The following is a 23,753-nucleotide window of genomic DNA, read 5'->3' as shown; positions in this document are numbered from 1 at the left end:
TCCCACTGAAGAGAATTTAAAAATCACTTTAACCAAAAAGCAAACCAGGGAGGCATGGATAGTAAGCTAATTTGCTATAAAGACACATTTAAGTACAATATATTTCACCTAGAGTGCTATGTATACAGTTCTGCCAGGGGAAGGGGTGTCCTGATGGACACCTATCCAATGTAACCCATCCAATCTTTGTAGCAAATACACACACAGGCTGTGGAGATGAAAATGTGTGAATCATATCTTATAACTTAGAAGAAAGCAGAGCACATACCTGTCCCTAATTTATTAAGGAAAAATTCAAGCCACAAACCAGAAAGCTCTGCAAAAAGATTTCATTAAACGCTAGCGTAAGAGTTAAACGGTCGATCAACCATTCAAACATGAATTGATGTTTCTTTGATAGATGTATTACAGGTAAAGCTATGAAAATTCAAACTCCATCACAGGATAGATTTGTAAAGCAAAAGCCCAGGGAATCAAACCAGGTAATTTTTCAGTCAAAAGAAAAACTCTTAACCCTTGAGCTTTTAAAAAATTCTGGTTGAATATAAGAAAAACGACGGGTCAAAAAATTCACAAGGATAGTGTTATTTATTTTCCTATTCATCTAAAATAATTTTAAGTACAAATAGAAAAATGAGGCTTATACTTGAGAAGCTGCACAGCCAAACACCAGGGACGATGAGAACTAGATAATTAACGGAGAGGTGAGTCCCTCTCTGCCAGGGATGTGACCATTAACCAGCCAGGGTCCCCTGGAGATGGCAGGAGATGAAGAGGCTGATGCTGGACCCAGAAAGAAAAGACCATAGGTCGGGTCACAGAAAGAACGGGAACATCGTGACTTCAGCAGAAAACATATGACCTGTGTTCAAGTTCAGCTTTCCCTGTAACTAGCTCCACAGCCTTTGGAAGACATTAAACTACTTGGAACCTCAGTTTCATCGTCTATGAGGTTAGATGAGATTTGTTAAAGCCTCATTTATTGCTACACAGTCTGATTCTATTTTATGAGCTGTAACTTTAAACTGTCTACACGACTTGTAATGTGTGAGCTGAATTCTTAAATTTACACCCTGTAGTCTTACCAGGAACACGCTCATTTCTGTTCTGTAACTCACAAAGCCAAGCCAAGCAAATGTTTAAAAGTGCCTTCTGTGGCTAAATACAAAATTACAAATACAACAGTGTCAAGAACAAACAGAGGTTATACAAGAGAATGCTGCTTAGCCTCCCATTGAAACTTTCACTTGCAAAGATCAGAGGAGCAGTGTCATCTACACTTCTAAAGCATTCCGTTAATTACAGACTTAATATAAACTCTTCTCAATATTAATACTAAAATTTAACTAAAATCAACTTTTTGTTAAAGAAAAATAATTGCATACGGTTAAGTGGAAGCAACACTATTATGAATAAGCACACCTGACACTGAGTCACTGAAGACGTTACCCCACCTCTTCAGCCTCTGTTCCTTTGCTCCTTCCCTGCAAAGAATCAGAGTCCACAGCACTTTGCATTTCTATTGTGTTACTGAAGAACAGAAATACCATAATAATCATGTCAGCTGAGAAAAAAAAAACCAAGGACAAATCCCAAAGTTGAGAAAACAAGAACTATTAGCATGGCCTCAATTCAAACCAACAGAAGAGAATTAAGAGTCACGAGGAGGAGATGACTAGGACCTTAGGGAAAAGAGGATGTCATCTTAGAGTTTCTAACAAACACAAAAGGGTCCTACATTTTTGTGATGGATTTTATAGCCAAATAATCTAAAACAAAGTTTTTCCAACTGTGGCGTTATTGACATTTTGGGCTGGTTTGTGCTGAGTAATTCTTTGCTGTGGGGGACTGTCCTGTGCACTGAAGGATGTTTATCAGCATCCCTAACCTCTATCCACTAGATGACAGAAGCATCCCCAACATTAAAAAAACAAAAACCTCAGAATATCCAGTATCTTGTCAAAAATTATCAGGCTTGCAAAGAAGCGGAAAAACGGGACCCACAGCAAAGAGGGTGGGCAAAGTCAACTGGTAAAACAGTACAGAAATGACAGAGGTAATGAAATTAGTAGGCAAAGATCTTAAAATAGCTATTACAAATATTATACATGTGCATAAGGATGCCAAGGAAAGCATGAACATAATGGGAGAAAGGGAAGATATAGTAAGACTCAAATGAAACTTTTAAAGATAAAAATACAATTTCTGAAATGAAAAATAAACTGAGTAAAATTAACAACGGATTAGACACTGCAGAAAAGAGTGGTAAATTTAAAGCTGCAGAATGATCCAGCATTGCCACTTTCAGGTTTATACCCTAGAGATCTTGCCTATGTGCACCAGTTGACATCAAAATAGGAACATTCATGACAGTTTTGTTTGTGATAATGAAACATTGAAACTAATGCAGGGTCCCAAAACAGGAAAATGGACAGAGAAATCTGACAGATAAATAGTCAAAGAGTGGGTAGTAAATAGCTGTACAAATAAACTACAGCTATGAACATGAGCAGATCAGGATAAAAAGAACACAAAGAATACACGTTTTATGAACCCACCTGTATAAAGTCAAAAAATGGACAAAACTAAAGTATATTAATTCTACAGATAAGAATCTATGTGATAAACTATGCAGGGAATAATAATTCGCAAACTCATGGTATAGATTATCTTGGTAGCATGTGGAGGACAGGAGATGTAATCAGAATGAGGTATACAAGAGGGTGTCAAAGATGTTTGTAATTTAATTATTAACTTGACTTGGGTGGTAGAGATTCATGTTCTTTTTATTAAGCCGTACATACACAAAGCCATGCATATATATTATATACTCTTTTGTATTTATATGTCATAATGAAATTTTAAAAAAATGCTTATAGTCTACAGATTGCCTCCTTAAACCTCTGCACTTCAAAAACTGCTCTCATCTGCCCTGAGGGTTTATTTTCTAGAGAGACAAACTTGGAACACTCCAGCCACGGGAATGCCTAGCAGGCTTATCAGCTGAATCAAAGTCTATCTATTGAATAATAAGACATGCAGCCCCCTTCCCTTTCTCAACTCCAAATTATCACATTCTTTTTGTTTTGTTTGGTAATTTGATCACATGATAAAATAGCCAGAAAAAGTTAAAACTTACCTCCGCCACTTCCTTTTGAAAAGTCAAAGTCATTTGGGTTCTGCCATAAGCAAAAGGTCCGTTTCTATGAGAAACATTTTCAAGCCATTTGATAATCAGTGGAGTTGATACACTAAAAGGCAGATTTCCAATAATATGTACATTTGGAGGATCTGGTTGGCGTAAGAAAAAAAACTTGGAATGATTATTTCATCAATATATTCTGAATACAATTTTAGCTAAGAGTAAAATCAAACTGGATATTAACAGCATCAAACAAAAATATAAAAAAGATATGGCTGAGTATTTTCCAGTCCATTTATTCTTCAGAAGCAGTGTTTTCTCACAAGCCGCTTTGAATTATCAAGGAAAAAAAATCCTACCTAATTACTATTCAGTCAGTCAAAGTCTTCAGGTTTTGGCTTAGGAAAAATATGAAAAAGAACTGGTTTGAGGGAAAAGATCATTTGCTTTGGACATGATGAGGTCAAAGTTCCTATGGGGCACCCAGATGAAGCTGTCAGATACTTAGGCAGGGGATACAGGCTGGACATGAAGATTAAGTGTGTGCAGTATATACATGGTAAGTGAAACCACAGGGGAGGAGTAATCCAGGCAAACCTGCTGCATGAGAACAGCAGATTCCACCCCGTCCCCCCCGTCTCAGAAACAACATGTAAGATGTGGGTGGAAAAATAACCACCAGCAAAGAATAGTTAGAGAAAGCTCCCAACAATGTAAAAGGAGGAATAGGAGGGCCTGGTATCAGGGAAGACAGGAGCAGAGAAATAGTCTAGAAGAGTAACAGTCAGATTAATGCCAGGGAACTTGGGATGGTTTGAAGCAGGCAGTTAGATCGGTTGTCACTGTGTCTGTGATGGGCTGGGCAGGCAGAAACCTGAAGGCTGGTGTCGAGAAGAGGACGGTGGGTTGAAAGGGGGAGACGGGCAGCACTGGCATCTCTGAAGGGGCCTGGCATGCAGCGGCCAGAGACAAGGGGGGCAGCCATGGGGGCATGCCAGAATCGCTCCTCCAGGTGTTCTGAGGGGTTTAACGGACAAGAAACACACCCCATTTATCTATGTATTCCAAGGAGCTGGCACATAGCAGGTACCCAGTAAACACTCTCTGTGAATGAAGAGCACCTTGGTTAGTCATTGAATGTGAAAGACAATGGAAATAAAGTTAGAAAGGTGTGGGTACAGCTTGGTTCACTAAAACACTTCTTTTTTCACCACTTGGAAAAAGTAACACTTTAGAGTTCATTCCATCCTTATATGGTATCATAAAAATGGAAAGTTTATTTGAACAGAACCCAAAATATTTGAAAAATATCGGGTAAATAAATTAGAATTATAAAGTCAAATTACCTTATCTTACTTTGGAACAAAGTGGAAAAGCAGAAAAAAACTGCAATGCGCATTACCTATTTAATTCTATTCATTTAATTTTTAATATAAATATATAATAAACATTTATAATGTATAATAAATAACAAATATTTGTGATCTAAATAATTACAAAAGAAAATAAGACAACCAACCCAAAGTCACTTACCATCCTCCCACTGTCTTTTGAGACTTTCTGGAAAAGCCCTTTCTATCTTAAATGTCAAGACATCTCCATGGACAATTCTCAATTTTCCAGGTGCTGCATCAGAAAGCATCTAGTTTACAAAAAGGACAATAAAATGAGCTCATACACTTTGGAGAAGAGTAGAACTAATTTTTTTCCTTCACGTCTGTGCATCGTTAAATAAATCTGAAAAGCCAGACCAAGAATGATCGTTAAGGAACTAATAACATGCTGTGTCCACTGCAACAGGCAACTGTGGTGTTTGACTTTCAACACATTAAGAATGACTGGGGATAGCGGCAGATAGTAGTATCACGATAGCTTATAACATCACAAATAATACGTTATCTTAATTCTGACCCTCAGAATGACTTGTATTTCTGTACAGACTTAGCAAAAACTCAACTCTTAGCTGTTTTTTTAAATTACAGACTAAGCAGTCTCCCAAGGGAACAGAAATAAAACCAAAAATAAACAAATGGGACCTAATCAAACTTACAAGCTTTTGCACAGCAGAGGAAACCATAAACAAAACAAAAATACAACCTACAGAATGGGAGAAAATATTTGCAAACGATGTGATCCACAGGGGCTTAATTTCCAAAATATACAAACAGCTCATACAACTCAACAACAACAAAAAACCCCAGTCAAAAAATGGGCAGAAGACCTAAATAGACAGTTCTCCGAAGAACACATACAGATGGCCAATAGGCACATGAAAAGGTGTTCAACACTGCTAATCATTAGAGAAATGCAAATCAAAACTGCAATGAGGTACCACCTCACACCGGTCAGAATGGCCATTATTAAAAAGTCTACAAATAACAAATGCTGGAGAGGGTGTAGAGAAAAGGGAACCCTCCTACACTGTTGGTGGGAACGTAAGTTGGTGCAGTCACTGTGGAAAACAGTATGGAGGTTCCTTAGAAAACTAAAAATAGAATTACCATATGATCCAGCAATCCCACTCCTGAGCATATATTCAGACAAAACCATAATTCATATTCACAATAGCCAAGACATGGAAACAACCTAAATGTCCATCGACAGATGAATGGATAAAGAAGATGTGGTACATATATACAAGAGAATATTACTCAGCCATATAAAGGAACGAAATTATGCCATTTGCATCAACACTGATGCAACTAGAGATTATCATACTAAGTGAAGTCAGAAAGAGAAAGACAAAATACCATATGATAACACATGTAGAATCTAAAATATGACACAAATGAACCTATCTTGAAACGAACAGAATCACAGACATAGAGAACAGACTGGTGGTTGCCAAGGGAGGAAGGGGGAGTGGGGAATGGAAGGAGTGGGAGTTTGGGATTAGCAGATGCAAACTATTATACGTAGGATGGATAAACACCAAGGTCCTACTGTGTAGCACAGGGAACTATATTCAATATCCTATGATAAACCATAATGGAAAATAATATAAAAAAAAGAATGTATATATATGTATAACCAAATCAGTTTGCCGTACAACAGAAATTAACAACATTACTGATAAAAAATAAATTAGAGACTAAGGACATTATAATGAAATACTGAGAATTAATTAGGAGCAAATCATAGGAAAGATGGACTTAATTCAACTAAATCTTTGTAGCCTAAGTATATACAAAGGATGCTACATATTACCAAGATCTTTAACTTAATCGATGACTAGAGTCAAACAAGCAGAAAGTCATGTGTCGTCGCCAAGCTGTACGTGGCAGAGTCTGAATCACCCCCTGACCAGAGCATCCCTAAAGTACTTCTGACCCACAGGCACCTGCAACCTAATGAATTATCCTGCATGTTTTTTTGTTTTTTTGTTTTTTTTTTGCTGTAAGCGGGCCTCTCACTGTTGTGGCCTCTCCCGTTGTGGAGCACAGGCTCCGGACGCGCAGGCTCAGCGGCCATGGCTCACGGGCCCAGACGCTCCGCGGCATGTGGGATCTTCCCGGACCGGGGCACGAACCCGTGTCCCCTGCATCGGCAGGCGGACTCTCAACCACAGTGCCACCAGGAAAGCCCACCCTGCATGTTTTAACATAAGCTACCTCCCAGCCTAGTTCTACCTTCCACTATTTGCTTTCCTTCCTCTTCCTTCAGTTTTTATGAGTAAAAAAGAAAAATAAAGGAAAAAAGTACTCTTTCCTTTTTTTCCCCTCCATCTCATCCACCTTCGCATCACATCTTAAGAAATGCTCTTACAATACTGAAGCGCTGGCACCTAACTAAAAAGAGCCTTACAGCTAAGCCATCTATAAATTTGCATTGTGTTAAGTGCCCTGGACCCAACACAAAACTTGATTCTGGAAGTCCTTAGTTAAACAACAAACAACAACAAAAGAAAACAGATGCAATCCCTGAGCTTATAAAGCTCAACATGCAGGAGTGACTAAAATCAATGAAGACAAACACACCTAAAGTAGGTAACAAAAGGAAGACGTAACCCTCTTCCCACACTAAATCTCAGCTCAGGGAGCTCAGAGAACCTTGGCTCCAATTCACGGAACTTTTGCCCTGAGCATCCCTTGGACCTTCTTCTCTAGCTCAATTAAAGCTAACTAACTCTCCTAACTCTCCTCTTCACTAACTCAGGCAACTGAGGAAGGATGAAAGCACCACCACAGAAGCCAGGGAGGAGACATGGACCGGGGCACCCAGTTGTAGATCACTTACACCTGTGGGTCAACAATGTGCCTTGCACATGCTTCTTTAGAGAACTGTGTATTACGGTTATGTATATTTAAGTTTCTTTTCGCTGCAACAACACAGGCCCTTAAGGGCACCTGTTTCTTATCTACCTTAATATCCCCTGCAGCCGCAAGAGTACATAGTAGTACTTCATGTATATTTGATAAGTGAATGAATAAGTGAATGCTCAAATGGCTTACAGCTTCTGTGAAGCTGGAAAACTCCTCTACTAGGCTGCGAGGTTTGGGGCTCCCAAAACTCGTAGGGTCCGGAAACTTGCAAAGATTTATTTCACTGATACATCAATTAGGATGTGAGAAATGCATAGCTGAAATGCATATACTAATTAGAGGCTAAACATTTTAAGCCTGGGAATCATCTACTTTGATACAGTTAGCCATGGTAGTTTAGCAAAAATAACTGCATACCTCTGATATTAATGTACTTATGGATTATTTTAAGTTACCATGATTTGCTAAAACTTAATCTGATGAGTTCCAGACAATTAATCTTAGAAAATATAATAACCTCAAGATACCATAAAAATAAAAAAGGAGACAGCTCTCTATGGGACAGGTTCTTACTGTATAAAAACTGTGTATTTAATGATAGCATTTATCATCAATGAAGAACTTAAAATTTTTCCTATAATTATGCTTCACATAATTAAAACAAATAAGCATACCAAAAACCAAGAGGCAGAACTAAAAGCTTATGTTTCACAATGTCAATATATAGAAAGTAATGAAGTCATCAGTAATTAAGATTAAAACAATGTAAATTTGGCTTTTTGGCATTAATTTACATGCTCTGATAACTCAACCAAGTTTGAAATGTTAACTTTTTCCACACTGACACACACAGCTGCATACCAGAAACCTGATATAATACACGTTCACCTTCCTTTCCTAAGTTTAAAGTTGCTTTTTTTTTTTTTTGGATTCCCCTTCAGGCTTAAGTGTCAATCAGTAAAACAGCAAGTCGTCCTGTTCTTTAAAAGGTCTACCTTTTCCAGGACCACTCTGTAGCTTAATCTTCCCCTTTCCCACTCCCCACTGCAGAAGGAATGAATGCTGGTGTTCAGTTTTATGGGAAGGCCCTGAAGCAATTATGGAGGCAAAAAAAAATGCTATACAAACTGAAATGACAGTATGATTACAGACAGCGGCCATTTCAACACCTGATGATATTCAGCAATGACATAGAGACCTTCTAACTAACCACTAATAGAGGAAAATGTTTTCATTATCATAATGATATTTGGGGAATGACGAAGGGGTGGGAAAGATCACTATTACACCCCTTCAAGAGTAACACTTCAAAACATTGGAGGTGTTGCCTCATCATGTGCTCAAAGGCACAGCTGACTATGAATGCACACACTTGATTACAGCCAAGTGGGTATTTATACAGACACTCAAATCATTCTATCATTTTTATTTTAGTTTCCAATCCTATATTCTTCCAAAATGAGGCATGAGTAAGCTTTGAGTAAAAAATATTCATTAAATAAGGCTGTAAAAGAAGAAAGAAAGCCAAACCACGATAGGAGGAACATGTATGTAAATTGTGAGAGCGTTACATCGTAACAATCCTGGAGATGTTAGATCTCACAGCTGACATACTGAATTATACCATTTTCACTCAGTATTGGAAGTAATTATACCCAGTTTCCAAGAGATCATGTGTTTTTCTGGTATTAAGTTTTGTAAAGGGTACAAGGAACAGAGAATTCCTTTAATAAAAGTGAGAAAACAAATGCAAAAGTATTCTTCACATGGTCACCGAAAAATCTCTCTCCTCTAACAAGTCAAGGTCTTAGTGAATGCTTTCTGTGGGGGGCAAGTAGCTATGGTCTAACTAGATAGTTTGCTGGTGATCTAATTTGATGCGGAAAGAACTTATACCCAATTATAAGGTACTTATGCCCAATTACCAATTCCTTGAGAAAAACTATCAAATAGCCATTTTGTATGTTTTATGCCACCTTCTCATGGTGAGGGGCTCCTGGCGGCCAATGCTGTACAGTGGGCTAAAGATTAATTACCCAGCCCAGTGATATTATCTTCTTTCTAACTTGCCACAAAGTAGGAACCCAAACACCGTTGAAATAAGGGCTGGACAAAACTGTTAGGCAAACTATATGATAATGAATCTACAGTATGAAACCAATAGGTTAAAAAAAGTTTTTTAATTATATAGAACACACAGAAAAGACTAATGCTATTATTCAAAAGGAATTTAAGATAATGTTAAAAATGACTTTTCTAAGGGTGAAGATTACAGCATGATTTCAAAAAGTCAGCCTGCTTTGCTTTTTAAACAGGCCCAGAACATGTACAGTAGAAACTCACTTAGACTTATCAAGGAATCAGATGTTTGATTTAATAAATTTTCTACTCAACCAATGTAACTCCTTTAGGTGTTAACATTTCTTAAACAGAAACATATAGATGGAAATCTTTCTAAACTGTATTGCACAATTCTCTTCCTAACCCAAGAACAATGCACCCAATTTCACCCTTTTCTTGGTGACTTGGGTCACTGTTGCCTGTAGAGCAATGGCCTCAATGGTTATGATCCCTTAGTGCTGTGTTTTCCAGCTTTTTTTTTTTTTTTTTTTTTTTTTGCGGTACACGGGCCTCTCACTGTTGTGGCCTCTCCCGTTGTGGAGCACAGGCTCCGGACACGCAGGCTCAGAGGCCATGGCTCACGGGCTCAGCCGCTCCACTGCATGTGGTATTTTCCCGGACCGGGGCACGAACCCGTGTCCCCTGCATCGGCAGGCGGACTCTCAACCACTGTGCTACCAGGGAAGCCCTTCTTTCAGTTTTATATTTGCTTTTTATAGCTTTTCTGCCACAGTAATAACTGTTACTTCTTGCTGTTGTCAGTGGGTCTGCTTCTAGCAATGATCTCTGTACTTACGACTTACAGTGGACTAGGAAATCACTTTGGCCGTAAGTCACCTTTTGCTAATTGGTTGAGTGTTGTCTATGTTATGATTAACTACGGTTATATCTATATCAAGTAACTTACATGTGTAAAGTATGTAATTATCACAACAGAAAGTCCTCCTTATTTAAAATTTGCTAGCAATGAAAGAATTTCAAAATTCTACTACCTCTGATTAAAAACAGCTCCTTTTGTCAGGATGACTAGATTACTTTATATGTCCCTTTATAAGACGACAGGGAAGGAGTATAATTATAATAGCAACCATTTATTGACAACTGGCAATAGGCCAGGCTCTTTACATAAATTTCTATCTATTCTTGTGATAACCACAAAAGATAACTACCATTCCCATGCTGCAGATGAGAAAGCTGAAGCTAAAAAAGATTCAAAGGCAAGCTCAGGGTCACAAAGCTAGTAAGTGACATATATGATATTTGAACATCAGCCTATTTAATTCTCAATGCCATGAACGCTCTACTTTGCCTATCCAGTAAAAAATAATCACTCTATTTACCTACTATAAAATCCCAGAGGTAATACTAACAATAATCAATGCCTTACAATCTCCAAAATTCCATGAAATAAACACTTAACGGTTAGGAAGACTCCTAGAGCTTCTAACTCTGGTCAAGATGAAATACAGGAGACCAGATACATTCTTTTGCCTTAAACGAGAAACGGACAAAATAGTTGAGGCAATAATATTCAGACACTGGACAACAGGAAGTGCGGGAAAACCTGCAGATCCAAGAAGCTCTCACTGCCCCACGGGCAAGAAACACGAAGAAAATGACACCAGGCACATCATGATGAAAATGCTCAAAACCAGTGATAAAGAAAAACGTCTTAAAAACAGCCAGAGAAAAAAGACAGAAGCAAAGATAAGTATGACAGATTTCTTGTCAGAAACAACACAAGTAAGAAAATAGCAGAGCAACATCTTAAGAGCACTGAAAAAACCCAAAAACCTGACACTATGTTTTTTAAACACAAAGGCAAAATAAAACACTTTTCCAGACATACTAAAAAGGATTTATTACCAGGAGATCCATACTACAAGAAACGCTAAAGAAAGTTTTTCAGGTAGAAAGGAAATGATACTAAATAGAAATATGGAAGAAGTGCACTCAAAACAGTAACCACAGGGGTAACTAGGTAAGAATGTTTGCTTATTATTTAAGTGTCTTTAACAGAGAGTTGACTTTTAAAACAAAAAATAACATTGCACTGTGAACTTTATAACATACGGAGAAACACGGCAAGAACAGCACAAAGGCCTGGCAGGAAGAGATGCAAGTAACACTATTGTGAGATCCGTACGCTATCCACGAAGCGGTATACGTAACGACTTGAAGACAGCCTGGGATACGCTAAAGACAGACGTATACTCTACACCTTCAATAAACCACTCAAATAATAAAATACAGAGCTACAGATAATCAACTGCAGTAGACTGACTACTGGCCCCACAAAGATCCACATCCTAATCCCTGGAACCTGTGACTAGGTTAGGTTACATGGTAACAGGAACTTGGCTGATGTGATTAAAGATCTTGCGATGGGGGGCTTCCCTGGTGGCGCAGTGGTTGAGAGTCCGCCTGCCGATGCAGGGGACACGGGTTTGTGCCCCGGTCCGGGAAGATCCCACATGCCGCGGAGCGGCTGGGCCCGTGAGCCGTGGCCGCTGAGCCTGCGCGTCCGGAGCCTGTGCTCCGCAACGGGAGAGGCCACAACAGTGAGAGGCCCGCGTACCGCAAAAAAAAAAAAAAGATCTTGAGATGGGGAAATAAGCCTACATTATCCAAGTGGGCCCAATGTAATCACAAAGGTGATGAGAGGCAGGAGGATTAGAGGCAATGGTAGAGATGTAGAAGCGAGAGGTACATGAGCTAATGATGGCAGGTGGCCTCTAGAAGCTGAAAAAGGCAAGGAAACATTCTCCCCTGAAGCCTCCAGCAGAATACAGCCCTGCTGACCCTGCTTTTAGACTTCTGACCCCCAGAACTGAAAGAGAAAAGTCATTTTAAGCTACTGAATTTGTGGTAATTTGTTACAGCAGCAATAGAAAACTAATACATAAGGCAGAGATGGCCAGAGTGGTGGGAAAAATGCAAGACCCACTACACACTTGCCTATGAGAAACACACTTAAAATATAAAAACAGAAATAGGTAAAAAGGATGGAAAAGATATACCATTCTAACACTAATCAAAAGAAAGATGGAATGGCTATATTAATATCAGACAATGTAGATTTCAGAGGAAAGAATATCACCAGGGATCAGGAAGTTCATTTCAAAATGATAAAGAAGCCAATCCATAACAAAGATATAACAATCCTAAATGTTTATGCACCTAAAAACGGTGTTTAAAAATAGTTGAAACAAAAACTGATAGGACTGCAAGGAGAGACAGACAAATCTGCAATTAGAGTACAAGATTTCAATACCTTTCTCTCAATAAATGATTGAACAAGTAGACAGAAAATCACTAAGGAGATAGAAGACTTGAGTAATGCCAACTGACCTAATTGAAATTTATGCTGCATCCAACAGCAGAATGCATATTCTTTTCAAGAAACGTTTACCAAGACAGATCATATTCCATATGCCATAAACAAGTCTGAATTAATAAAAAATGATTCAACTCATGCAAAGTATGTTCTGATTACAATGGAATTAAACTAGAAATTAATAACAGAAAGAGATCTGAAAAGCCCCCAAATTTGAAAACTAAAAGATACACTTCTAAATAATCCACAAGTCAAATAAGAAACTATAAGGGAAATTTGAGCTAAAGTCTTTCTTTAATATCTAAAAAGAAAAAGGAAATTCTGAATGCAATGAAAATGAAACAACATATCAAAATTTGTGGGATTCTCCTAAAGGTGTACTGAAAGGAAAATTTATTGTACTAACACCTATAAGAAAATATGAAAGGCTTCAAATCAATGACTTCAGTTTCCACCTTAAACTATAGGAAGAACAAATTAAACCCAAAGCAAGAGGAACAAAAATTTCAGAGCAGAAATCTATGAAATAAGAAAACAATAGAGAAAAATCAGTGATTCCAAAGCTGTTTTTGTTTAAGATCAATAAAGTTGACTACTCTGTAGCCAGATTGATCAGTAAAGAGAGATATGCCAATTACCAACATCAAGAAAGAGAGGTGACATCATTACAGATTCTACAGATGGTTTCTTTACCATTAGAAAAATCAATATAATTTGCTATATTAATTAAAAAAGAAAACCATCCGATTATCTCAAAAACTCAGAAAAAGTATTCTTGCAAATCCAATATCCATTCATTATTTTTATTATTTTTTTACATCTTTATTGGAGTATAACTGCCCTACAATGGTGTGCTAGTTTCTGCTTTATAACAAAGTGAATCAGCTATACATATACATATGTTCCCATATCTCTTCCCTCTTGTGTCTCCCTCCCTCCCATCCATTATTTAAAACAAACAAAAAACTTCTCAGCAAATTAGGAACAGAAGGGTCCTTCTTCAGCCGGAAAAAGGAGATCCAGGAAAAACCTACAACTAACATCGTACTCAATGGTTAAGAGTCTGAATGCTTTTCCCCTAAGACCCGAGAAAGACAAGGATGTTTACTCCTACCACTTCTGTTAAACACTGTACTGTAGGTCTTGGTGCAAGATGAAGAAAAATAGTGACAAATAGATTGGAATGGAGGAGGTGAAACTGTCTTTATTTGCAGATGAAATATTAATATATGCAGATAATACTAAGGAAATCTACAAAACAGCTACTAATAAGTGAGTATAGCAAGGTTGTAGGATACAAAGTCAATATCTAAAAATAAATGGTATTTCTACATAGTAACAACAACTTTGAGTTAAAATTAAAAACCAATACCACGTACAATAGTATCAAAGAATATGAAATAGTTAAGGGTAAATATGACAAAAGGTGTGCAAGACTTGTCTACTAAGAATTATAAAACATGGCCATGAGAAATTAGAGAAAACCTAATAAATGGAGCAATATATCACGTTCATGGATCAGAAGACGATATTATTAAGATGCCAGTTCTCCCTAAAGTGATCTACAGTTTTAATCCAATCGCAATCACATGAGGTTTTTTTTTTTAAGTGGAAATTGCCAATATGATTTTAAAACTATTTGGAAATGCAAAGGATCTAGAATAGCAAAAACAATTTTGAAAAAGAAGAACAAGGTTGGAAGACTTACATGACCTGCTCTCAAGTCTTACTATAAAGCTACAGTAATCAACACAGATTGGTACTGGTGAAAAGACAGACCTATAGATCAATAAAACAGAACTGGAAGTCCAGATATGGACCAACACACATAAAACTAATTGATTTTTGACAACAGTAACAAGGCAACTCAATGAGGAAAAGATAATATTCTCAACAAATGGTGCAAAAAAAACCCCCACTTTACCCTTACATCACAATATATACAAAAGTTAACTCAAAATGTGTCATAGGTCTACATGTAAAAGTTAAAACTACGAAACTTCTAGAAGACAGGAGAAATTCTTAGTTTGGGTTTTGGCTTTTTTAAAAAAAATTTCTCAAAGTACTGTGACTCTAAAACATGCATTAAATTTAAGTGCTAAAATTTCATGCACTTATATGGGGTAAGGTGGAAGCAAATTATATTAACTCCATTTTGAGAATTTAGAGTTAGAATGATCTCGCTAAGATTAGTGTCTAAACAAGTTTCCTTACTGAAAGTATTTTAGAGATATCTTCATAATTTTTCTGCTCATTGTAAGGAACTAATATTACACAGTGATTCATAGGGATTTATTGTAATATTTTACTCCAAACTGTAGATTTGTAGATTTTCAAGGTTCATGTTCCTCTCATTGTGCAAAAAGAAGATCAAAGTGAGACTTCTGCCTTTCACTGTAATTTTTGTTTTGTCATGGAATGTTTAGAACAAGAGGAGGGCAAGTTCTGGCAGAGTATAATTTGGCTCACCTGGAGCAAACCAACGAGGAGGCACTCTAACTACCAAATTAAGGTCTCTACTTAGTCAACACTTGGAAAATTGGAGAGGGATTTTATTTTTCTCCTTCCCATTTACAATCATCCCTTGGTATCTGCAGGGGATTGGTTCTAGGACCTGCCGAGAATACCTAAATTCACAGATACTCAAGTCCCATCATCAGCCCTCTGTACCTGTTCAACCTCAGATTCAACTAACCTCGCATAGTGTAGTACTGCATGTATTTACTGAAAAAAAAATCTGTGTATAAGCGGACCACTGCAGTTCAAATCCGTGTTGTTCTAGGGTCAAGTGAACTTTGAAAACCACTGGATCTTATGTTGCTTATGATTCTAAGAATTTGTACATTATTCAGGAAATAAGCTTTCAACTCAATTAGCATTCAGCTTTTTAAAAAACTGAGATACAATTAACATATAACATTATATTAGTTTCCGGGGCACAGCGTAATGATTAGATGTATGTGTACACTGTGAAACCATCACCACACACAAATTTTTCTTCTTGTGATGAGCACTTTTAAGATTCACCCTCTTAGCAACTTTAACACATACAGTACAGTATTAGCTGTAGTCAGCACGCTCTACATTACATCCCCAGGACTTATTTTATAACTGGAAGTTTGTACCTTTTGACTAACTTCACCCAGTTCACCCAAGCCCAACCCCCAGCCTCTGGCAGTCCCCAATCTGTTCTCTGCAGCTACGAGTTCACTTTTGTTTTGTTGTTGCTGTTGTTTTTAGATTCCACATCCAGATAAAACATCCAGAAGAAAATGTAGGAGAAATTCTTAGTTTTGGCCAATTATTTTAAAACTAAGGTGTAAAAAGCATCAAAGTAAAAAAAATTGATAAACTGTACATGATAAAAACTAAGTTTTATGCACAATCACAAGAAAATGCAACCACAGTAAGAGAGAAAGAAGCTCCACATGTCCAATACTAGTTTGATGAGTTGGAGAAAGTCCCAATGTTTCCACAGCGCTGGGGATTTTCTAGCACTCCAACGGAGTAACATTACTTTTCTCCTATACCTCTTTCCAGATTAGCAGTCTCATGAACAATCCTTAATTACCAAAAGTGCCCAAGGCATGGGGATGATAATTTAATTGATTACTTATATCAAAAATCGTACTGAGTGCCCACTAAGATAAAGCATTCATTTAATCCTTAACAATCCTATGAGCAAAGCAAGGCACAGAGAGATAGTTACCTGCCCAAAGTCATATAAATAGTAAACGGTACAGCCTGAAATCAAACACAAGCCATTTGATGTTAACAGTCTGTTCTTCGCTACAAACTCATACTATAATGCTTCCACGTATTAGACATGTTTTCTTACATTCCAACATGCTGATAGTGAAACCTATGTTATCACTATGTTCTTTCCCTCAGGCTGCCTCATGATAATATTTTAAGAATTGAATTAAGCTACAAATGACATACTTTCAGCTAGCAGACATTTTATAAATTATTATAATTTCTTTAAAAAGTAATTCTATTAGCTTAGGTATCACTAAAATGGAATCCTTAAAATAGATCACTCTCCTTCTGCCTTCACTGAGTTTTATGATTAATTTAGTACCTCTAAAAGAAAGTGGTTTTACATATTGAAACATTCTGTACAGAAAAAAGAAGTCTATTTGATATTTTAGTACCCAACATTTTTTAATGTAAATTCCTTTCATGCATATAAGACACTAAAAATTAATTTTGCCTCTTCTACAGAAACAAAAAAGAAGTCAAATACACATTTCTTGCACAGTAATTTACCTTGAAATCAACCTTCATGGTTAGGAAAAAAAAGCACAAAACTCTTTTGATAACCAATGCTACACAATTATTCACTTTCACCATTAAATAACACATTTAATCAGCTTATTAGATAGATCCCTACAAAGACAGAGAGACAACCTTTTTATCTCCCACATGAGACATCACTGAACACCTGCTATGTGTCAGGCACCCTTACATGTCAGGGAACAAACCGAACAAAAATCTCTACCCTCATGGCGCTTACATTCCACGGCGTGAGACTGACAACAAAGAAGAACATACAGTGTGTCAAACAATAAGAAATCTCATGCGACAAATAAAACAAGGCAGAGGTTAGGAGTGCAGGAACTTGCGTAGGCGGTGGTGGGGGCAGGTGAGAAGAGTACAGTTGTGGTTTAGTCTGTCTTCAAAGATCTTTAGTTGAGATCAGAGAGGAGAATATATAAATTAAGCTGGCGATGAGAAATGTGATTCACCTCCCTGCCTAATGAGAAAGAATTACACATAAGAGAGGGTGAGATTTAGGGTTAAGATGCCCCTTTAAGGGGAAAAAAGTCAGGTGAGTCTTCTTCTCTATGCCCACAAAAGGGTTAGATAAATAAACCTGCAGGGAATTACGTAGTGTTATTCAGTTTCTTTTTATCACCTTATGCTCTCACCAAAAATAACAATATTATCACTTCCACCTCCCACTGATACACCGCTCTTTCCTCAAATAAAGTTATAAATCTGAAACCAATTCTATCAATAAAGGCTGGCAAAATTAGATGAAACTAAATACCTAATTGTTTAAAGCATAAAAACTAGAAATAGCAAAATAATGAGAAAAAAATCACTAGGTTTCTAAAAAAATTCAGAGGCATGAACACAAAGCCCTAGATTTTCAAACAAATTTTTTCTAACTGTTCTGGCAGAAATTAAACATTTATCCATTAATACATACAAAAGTATCAGAATGTCCTAATTTTAAACCAATCTGTCCTCTTGTATGAAAGTAACAATGTAGATAATTTTATTATTCTGCTGGACTCGCCTAATAAATTGCTACTCATATGAACTAAAGGCTAAGGGCTCTTTTAAAGTTTCAGAATTGCAGAGGAATCAAACAAAGGCCCTTTTAAGTGCATTAAGTGGCCCCCATGAAGAATTCCCTTTACAAGATCCCTGATATAATCTGTTCCACTGTTTGCCACTGTTCCAAAAATATAAGTCCCTCCTCATTTTAAATCCACATCTGCCTCCCTCAATTCTTACCTATTTGTTTTAGTTCTCGTCTAGAGAAGACCAAAGCAAGCTGATCCTCCCCACCACAGCCTTTGATAGGCAGCTGTCAATCCCCTCACTCAAGGCTTCTCTTCTCCTGTTGAAACACACCCAATTCCTTCAAATATTTCCCATATGACATCACCTACTGTTTTAGATGCATGTATCATTTCATTTAAACCTCATCTTAACTCTACATGTACAATGGTACAACTTAATTTCTTCACTTAAAAAATCCTTACACAAATGCCTAAGCTTAACAATTAGTCTCTCTCAATGAGGCATATGTCTTCATCTTTTGCTTGTAGACATGATTTTCTGAATTTAAATGAGGTTCTCAGAAGTCAGTATTGGCATTACTTGGTTTTACTTACTTCTGAAAGAATGGGCCATGACATGCACAGCTATTAGTAGATAAAAAAAAAGGTCACACAAGGAAGTTTGTTTAGTATCAATGCATAAAGCAGGTTTATTCAAGCTGTGGCCAAGAGTTCATGTGGGCATGCTGGCTAGAAATGCAGATTCCTATAGCACTCCAGACTATGGAATCAGAATCTCTGGAACGAAGCCTGGAGAGCTGCAGTTTGAGGAGCAAACTACAGAATCCTTGGATACCCTGGGGTTTAAGAAGCACTGTTTGAAGATTTATATCGGGTTTTTGCTTCCTAAAAGAGACACCAAGTATCTCACCTGTAATCCAGGAATAAATCGACTATCCTTTTCAACCACCAGCAGTTCAGCAACACCGGCATTGAGAATGGATCTTGTGATTCCCCCAGGCCCAGGGCCCACTTCATAAACATAAGCATTTGTCAGACTGCCAGCTTTCCTTACAATTTTATCTAGAGAAAAGAAAGTTTCAGTCGATTACCTTGGCAAATTTCAACATATGGAATTTAAAAAGAAAAATAGTCTACACAAATTCTTATCAGCAATTACTCAATCAACTAATCTTTTATATATAAGATATATTTATCCGATTATTTAACGCTCAACCTAAACCAACATACAGTGGCCATTCAATATTCTACCATATAACTGGTGAATTGTACCAAACCCTTAATAAAAATAAGCTTACCATAACAAATTTCCTTAACGTAAATTTAGCCGACATGGTCTTTTCTACCTGTTCCTCTGCCAAACCAATCAATTCCTAAGAAGAACTGCCTGGAAAAGCACGCACCACTTCTCTACAGTTGTTGAACACTCAATATCTGAATAAGCAAGACGACTTTCACACTCAATTTCCAGTGCTGCTAGTTAAAAATTCAGAAGCAAAAAGTGCGGGCAGTCTCTATTTTTACTAGCAGGCATCTAGTTGGTGGTCAGTATGGCAATGGCAGCAAGTTCCTAGCTGGTAGGACTTGCAGAAACTTGGATTCTTGGTTATTTTCAGGAAAAGGTGACATTTAGCAGTGGAGGTTTTTTAAGCTTTGCAAACGTGCAAGTTGATACGAGAAATTAATTTTTTAATTAATCGATCTAAGCTAGCAGACCTTAAGAAATCATGGAAAAGCAGATTACTGAGGATTCACTGCAATCAACCATCACTTCTGGAAAAACAAACAGACTGGTTTTATTGACTGAGATATTAAAATCCAAGCAATTGGGCTTCTTGGGATAGTGGAAATTTAGCCACTGAAAACATACCAGCACGTCACTGCATTGTTCACTGATACCGTAGTCTCATTTTTGCTTGTATTATTGATAACCCATCCTTGTAGGCTGAGGCAAAAACAGGCTCTCAACCATCCAAAAATAGTTTTCTCTTTAATGGGTGCCAGGAGAAAACTTGCACCCACTGACCATCTATTTGTTACAGGTGCTTTACATGTTTTCTCACAGCAAATCCTTACAGCCCATTAACTAAGAACTACTATCCCAGTTTAACTTCTCTACACTTCCTGGTTTCCTTGTTTATTACTTTATTTGGGTGAGGTCACCTAGAAAGCAAATGGAAGAGAAGGGACTCCAGCTCAGGTGTAAATCCTAAAGCCAATCCTTCCTGCACTAAAGACCAATGCCTCTCGGAGGGAACAAGAGTCTGCATTAAGCACGGGTATCGTGAATTTAATATTCTCATTTTTTTAATGGAGAGCTATCACAGTATGTAGGACAGTTGTTCCACCTTAAACTTTTCAAAACTTTTCAGAAACATTCAAATACAAATGACTATCAAAGAGGCACTGTCAATTCACTACACTTGGGTTTCATCTTGCTCTGCTCACACCTGAGCTTCTCACCTCACACAAGTACCTTAATTTCCCTTCACTTTGGTTCCTATAGAAAAGGGAATAAGAGTACCTAGATTCCAGAATTTATTCCTAAAGGTGAAAAGACTCACATGAAAAAATGTACATGAAGGATTCTTCTGGAAATATAAAGACCTGTATTTTCAGTCCTGAAAAAGGTGCTCTATACCTAGAATGTGGCTAATGACTAGTAGAAAAGGTTGGTTCTGGTTTACTACCAGAAGCAAAGAATCTGAGAGGTGGGTAACCTTTTAAAGCTCTTATAGTAGAGCTCTCCTCGAATTAAAAGATGAGAAAACTGAAACCACGTTAAGCTATTTTTACCCAGTTATACTGCTACTGGCCTGTCCACACTGCTATTCTATGTCCAAAAGATAAAACATCCTATCCATGCTTTGTGGACTGTACTTCATTTAACAGAAGATGAACTTTCGGGGTGGGATTTACTGATCCTTTCAGTTTCTGAAGAGGGGCCAAACAGAATGAAATATCAAAACCTCAGAAACGTTAAGTATTCCAACCGTGAACTAGGGGACATATTTGATATACATCGTTATTATTGAAGTCTCATCTTTTAGAACGACCAACACTCAGAAACGGCGTAGAGATTAAACGAATATACACGTTTGTCAAAATGTATCACATTGTGCGCTTCAAACAGGTGAATTTTATTGTACTTTAAATGTTACTTCAGGAGTGGGAATGTAAACTGACTAAAATGTAAGCTCCTTGGGGACAGACTTCGCCTTGCTCACTCCCATATCCCATCTTCAGCTCTAGCACATAGGGGCTGGTTTAATATGTATTTACGAAATGAATATTTGCACCCTCGAGGATTTTAGACTCAACAGGTAAACGTTTAAATAACGAATCCCATGAAACTGACACTTCCGACATTGTTACTGATAAAATCCCTGCTCTAAGTTAACTGCATAAAAAGCCAATCTAGTCAGCACGTGCAGTGTATTTCGTGTTGTTAACACACCGAGCCTCCAATTCCAAAACCGCCTTTCAGGAAACGCGACCCCTTCTACGCCTAGTGTTTGCTCGGCGTCCGCACAACCTGCCTTCAAGAGCCCACGGCAAACACCCCTGAGCAAACAACGCATTCCACGTCCCCTGGGCGGCGGGACTCCGGAGTTTTCAGTTCAGGGCCTGACTTAAGTCCACTGCACGCCTGTCCCTGACCCCCGTCAGGGCCTGACTTAAGTCCACTGCACGCCTGTCCCTGACCCCCGTCACTCGCCCGCAGGGTCCGCGCGACACCCCCCCCCCGACCCACGCCCCAGGGACGCGGGGGGAAGACATCCGGGGAGCAGTGATAAACCATCCACCTGTCAGCCTCAAGTCCAAGAGAAAATTCTGGGATAGCTGCTTCACGGCTTGCAGTCTAAACAACTTAATGATTTCTCGAATCGTGGGTAACGGCGGGAGACGGAAAGTGCCGACCGTCCTGGAGGCAGCCATGAGCCCCGACCTGGCCGCATAAGTCTCACGCAGGCCCCTCCCCCGCGGTTCCTTAAGTAAAGGCGGGCGAAGAGCCGGGTTGTACTATGGCCCGCCTCCGAGCCTGCCTTATTGGTCAGACGTACCCCGCCGGAAGCGATGGGACGCGAATAGGAAGTCCGGGCGCACACATGGCGCATGCTCCGCGTCCGGTAAGCGCGGTGCGGTCTGGGTACACGCTGGTTTCCGCACGTGAGGGCGGGGGAGGTGTCTACGGCGCCGGGCCTCTAGTGGTTGGGCTGTGGCCGGAGCGGCCCGTGGGTGGGGCGGGGCGAGGCGGGGCCCGGGCAGGAACGGGGAGGGTCGGATCCAGGGATTGGTGGATGAAGTTCTCCAGGTGAATGGGCTTACCTACAGCCTCTCTGTGAGGGGTCGCGGGTGATTAGAGGCAAAATTGTGGATTGCTAATAACTCTCTTATGGTTAGGTGTTTTTAGAACCTCAGCACTGCAGGTGCGGGATAGCAGGTTTCTAACTTCTCTTGGCCTTATTGTTACTATTTGTTTTTAATCTGTTAAGTGAACGTAATGTCTGCTTTAAAATTGTGGCGCTGAGAGAAGTCTCCTGGTGTGTAGATCCAGAACGTAGAGCAGTGCATGCTGTGTGGTAAAGCCGCAGTCAAAGATGGCAGTTACTGCTCTAATTATCTGGCAGGTGAATGCGGCCCAGAGGAGTTAAACAACATCAGCACAGCTTGTTCGTGAGAGAGCCAGAGCAGAACCCAAGTCCTGTCCCTTCAGAATGTTATCAATTAGAAAAACCACTTTGTTTAGCACTTTAGGCTTTAGGAAGTGTTTTCGTGTATATATAAAATACTTGTTTTTGAACCTTTCACTAACAGTGTTGTGAAATAAATAGGGCAAATATTACTAGCCTCCGTTTAGAGCGGAGGAAACAAAAACTTTAGAGAGGTGAGATACCTTAATGAAACTCAGAAAGCTAGAAAACTGTAGAACCCAGATCCAATCTAGGTTTCCTGATGCGTGTGGTGGCTGCTCTTTCTGGTAACCTGCCTACGAATTGAGAATTGTTTGTCACCGCTTGCGTAGCTCCCCAGAGTTTTCTTATTGCCCCTTCATGCTGCAAGCCTCTCTTTGTAGCAACTGGAAAACGAAGGATGAAAGGGAAGGAAAATTAAACATGATAATACTGATAATAGCTAACATTCACTGAGCTTTTCCAAAGTATCAGGCTTCACAGCTGAGTGCTTTAGGACCATCATCTCCTTAATTGTTACAAAAGATTAAGGCTTAGAGAGGTTCAGCAATTTGCCCTAGGCTGCCCAGATAAAAAGTGGTAGAGTCAGGATTTAAATTCACAATTCTGTGTCCAGAGCCTGCTTTTTAAGCAGTGCAGTGGAGAGGTCATATGACTTGCCTAGGATGGAAAACAACAAAGCAAAGAAAGATATTAAAAATCTCTCTGACAGATGGGAGAATTTAGCTTTTCTAACCCTGTTTTTTTGTGAATTGCTCATTGGTCACAAGTGAAGGATAAAATTTTATATTTCTTGAAATAGTAAGTTTAAAATAAATCTAACGGAAAGCCAAGTAACTGTGGGTATGATTTGGAAATGAGGAGTCCATTGAAATGCCAACG

At 38.5% G+C, this 23,753-nt stretch overlaps 1 protein-coding gene across 1 annotated transcript in view; it reads right to left on the bottom strand.

The window, feature by feature from the left end:
* Window positions 1–22,159, bottom strand: part of TFB1M (transcription factor B1, mitochondrial) — a 70,233-nt gene extending 48,074 nt beyond the window's left edge. The window contains exons 1-4 of the mRNA XM_082633584.1: window positions 21,984–22,159; window positions 19,088–19,239; window positions 4,676–4,784; window positions 3,140–3,291 (exon numbers count right to left, since the gene is read on the bottom strand). Coding sequence (XP_082489710.1) covers window positions 3,140–3,291; window positions 4,676–4,784; window positions 19,088–19,239; window positions 21,984–22,116 — 546 coding nt within the window. The 5' untranslated portion in view covers window positions 22,117–22,159. The remainder of the gene's footprint in view (window positions 1–3,139; window positions 3,292–4,675; window positions 4,785–19,087; window positions 19,240–21,983) is intronic.
* Window positions 22,160–23,753: the final 1,594 nt, after the last annotated feature.

The sequence above is a fragment of the Mesoplodon mirus genome, assembly GCF_964341445.2.
Source record: "Mesoplodon mirus genome assembly, chromosome: 10".
NCBI lineage: Eukaryota > Metazoa > Chordata > Mammalia > Artiodactyla > Ziphiidae > Mesoplodon > Mesoplodon mirus.
This window is presented reverse-complemented; position numbering and strand designations above follow the sequence as displayed.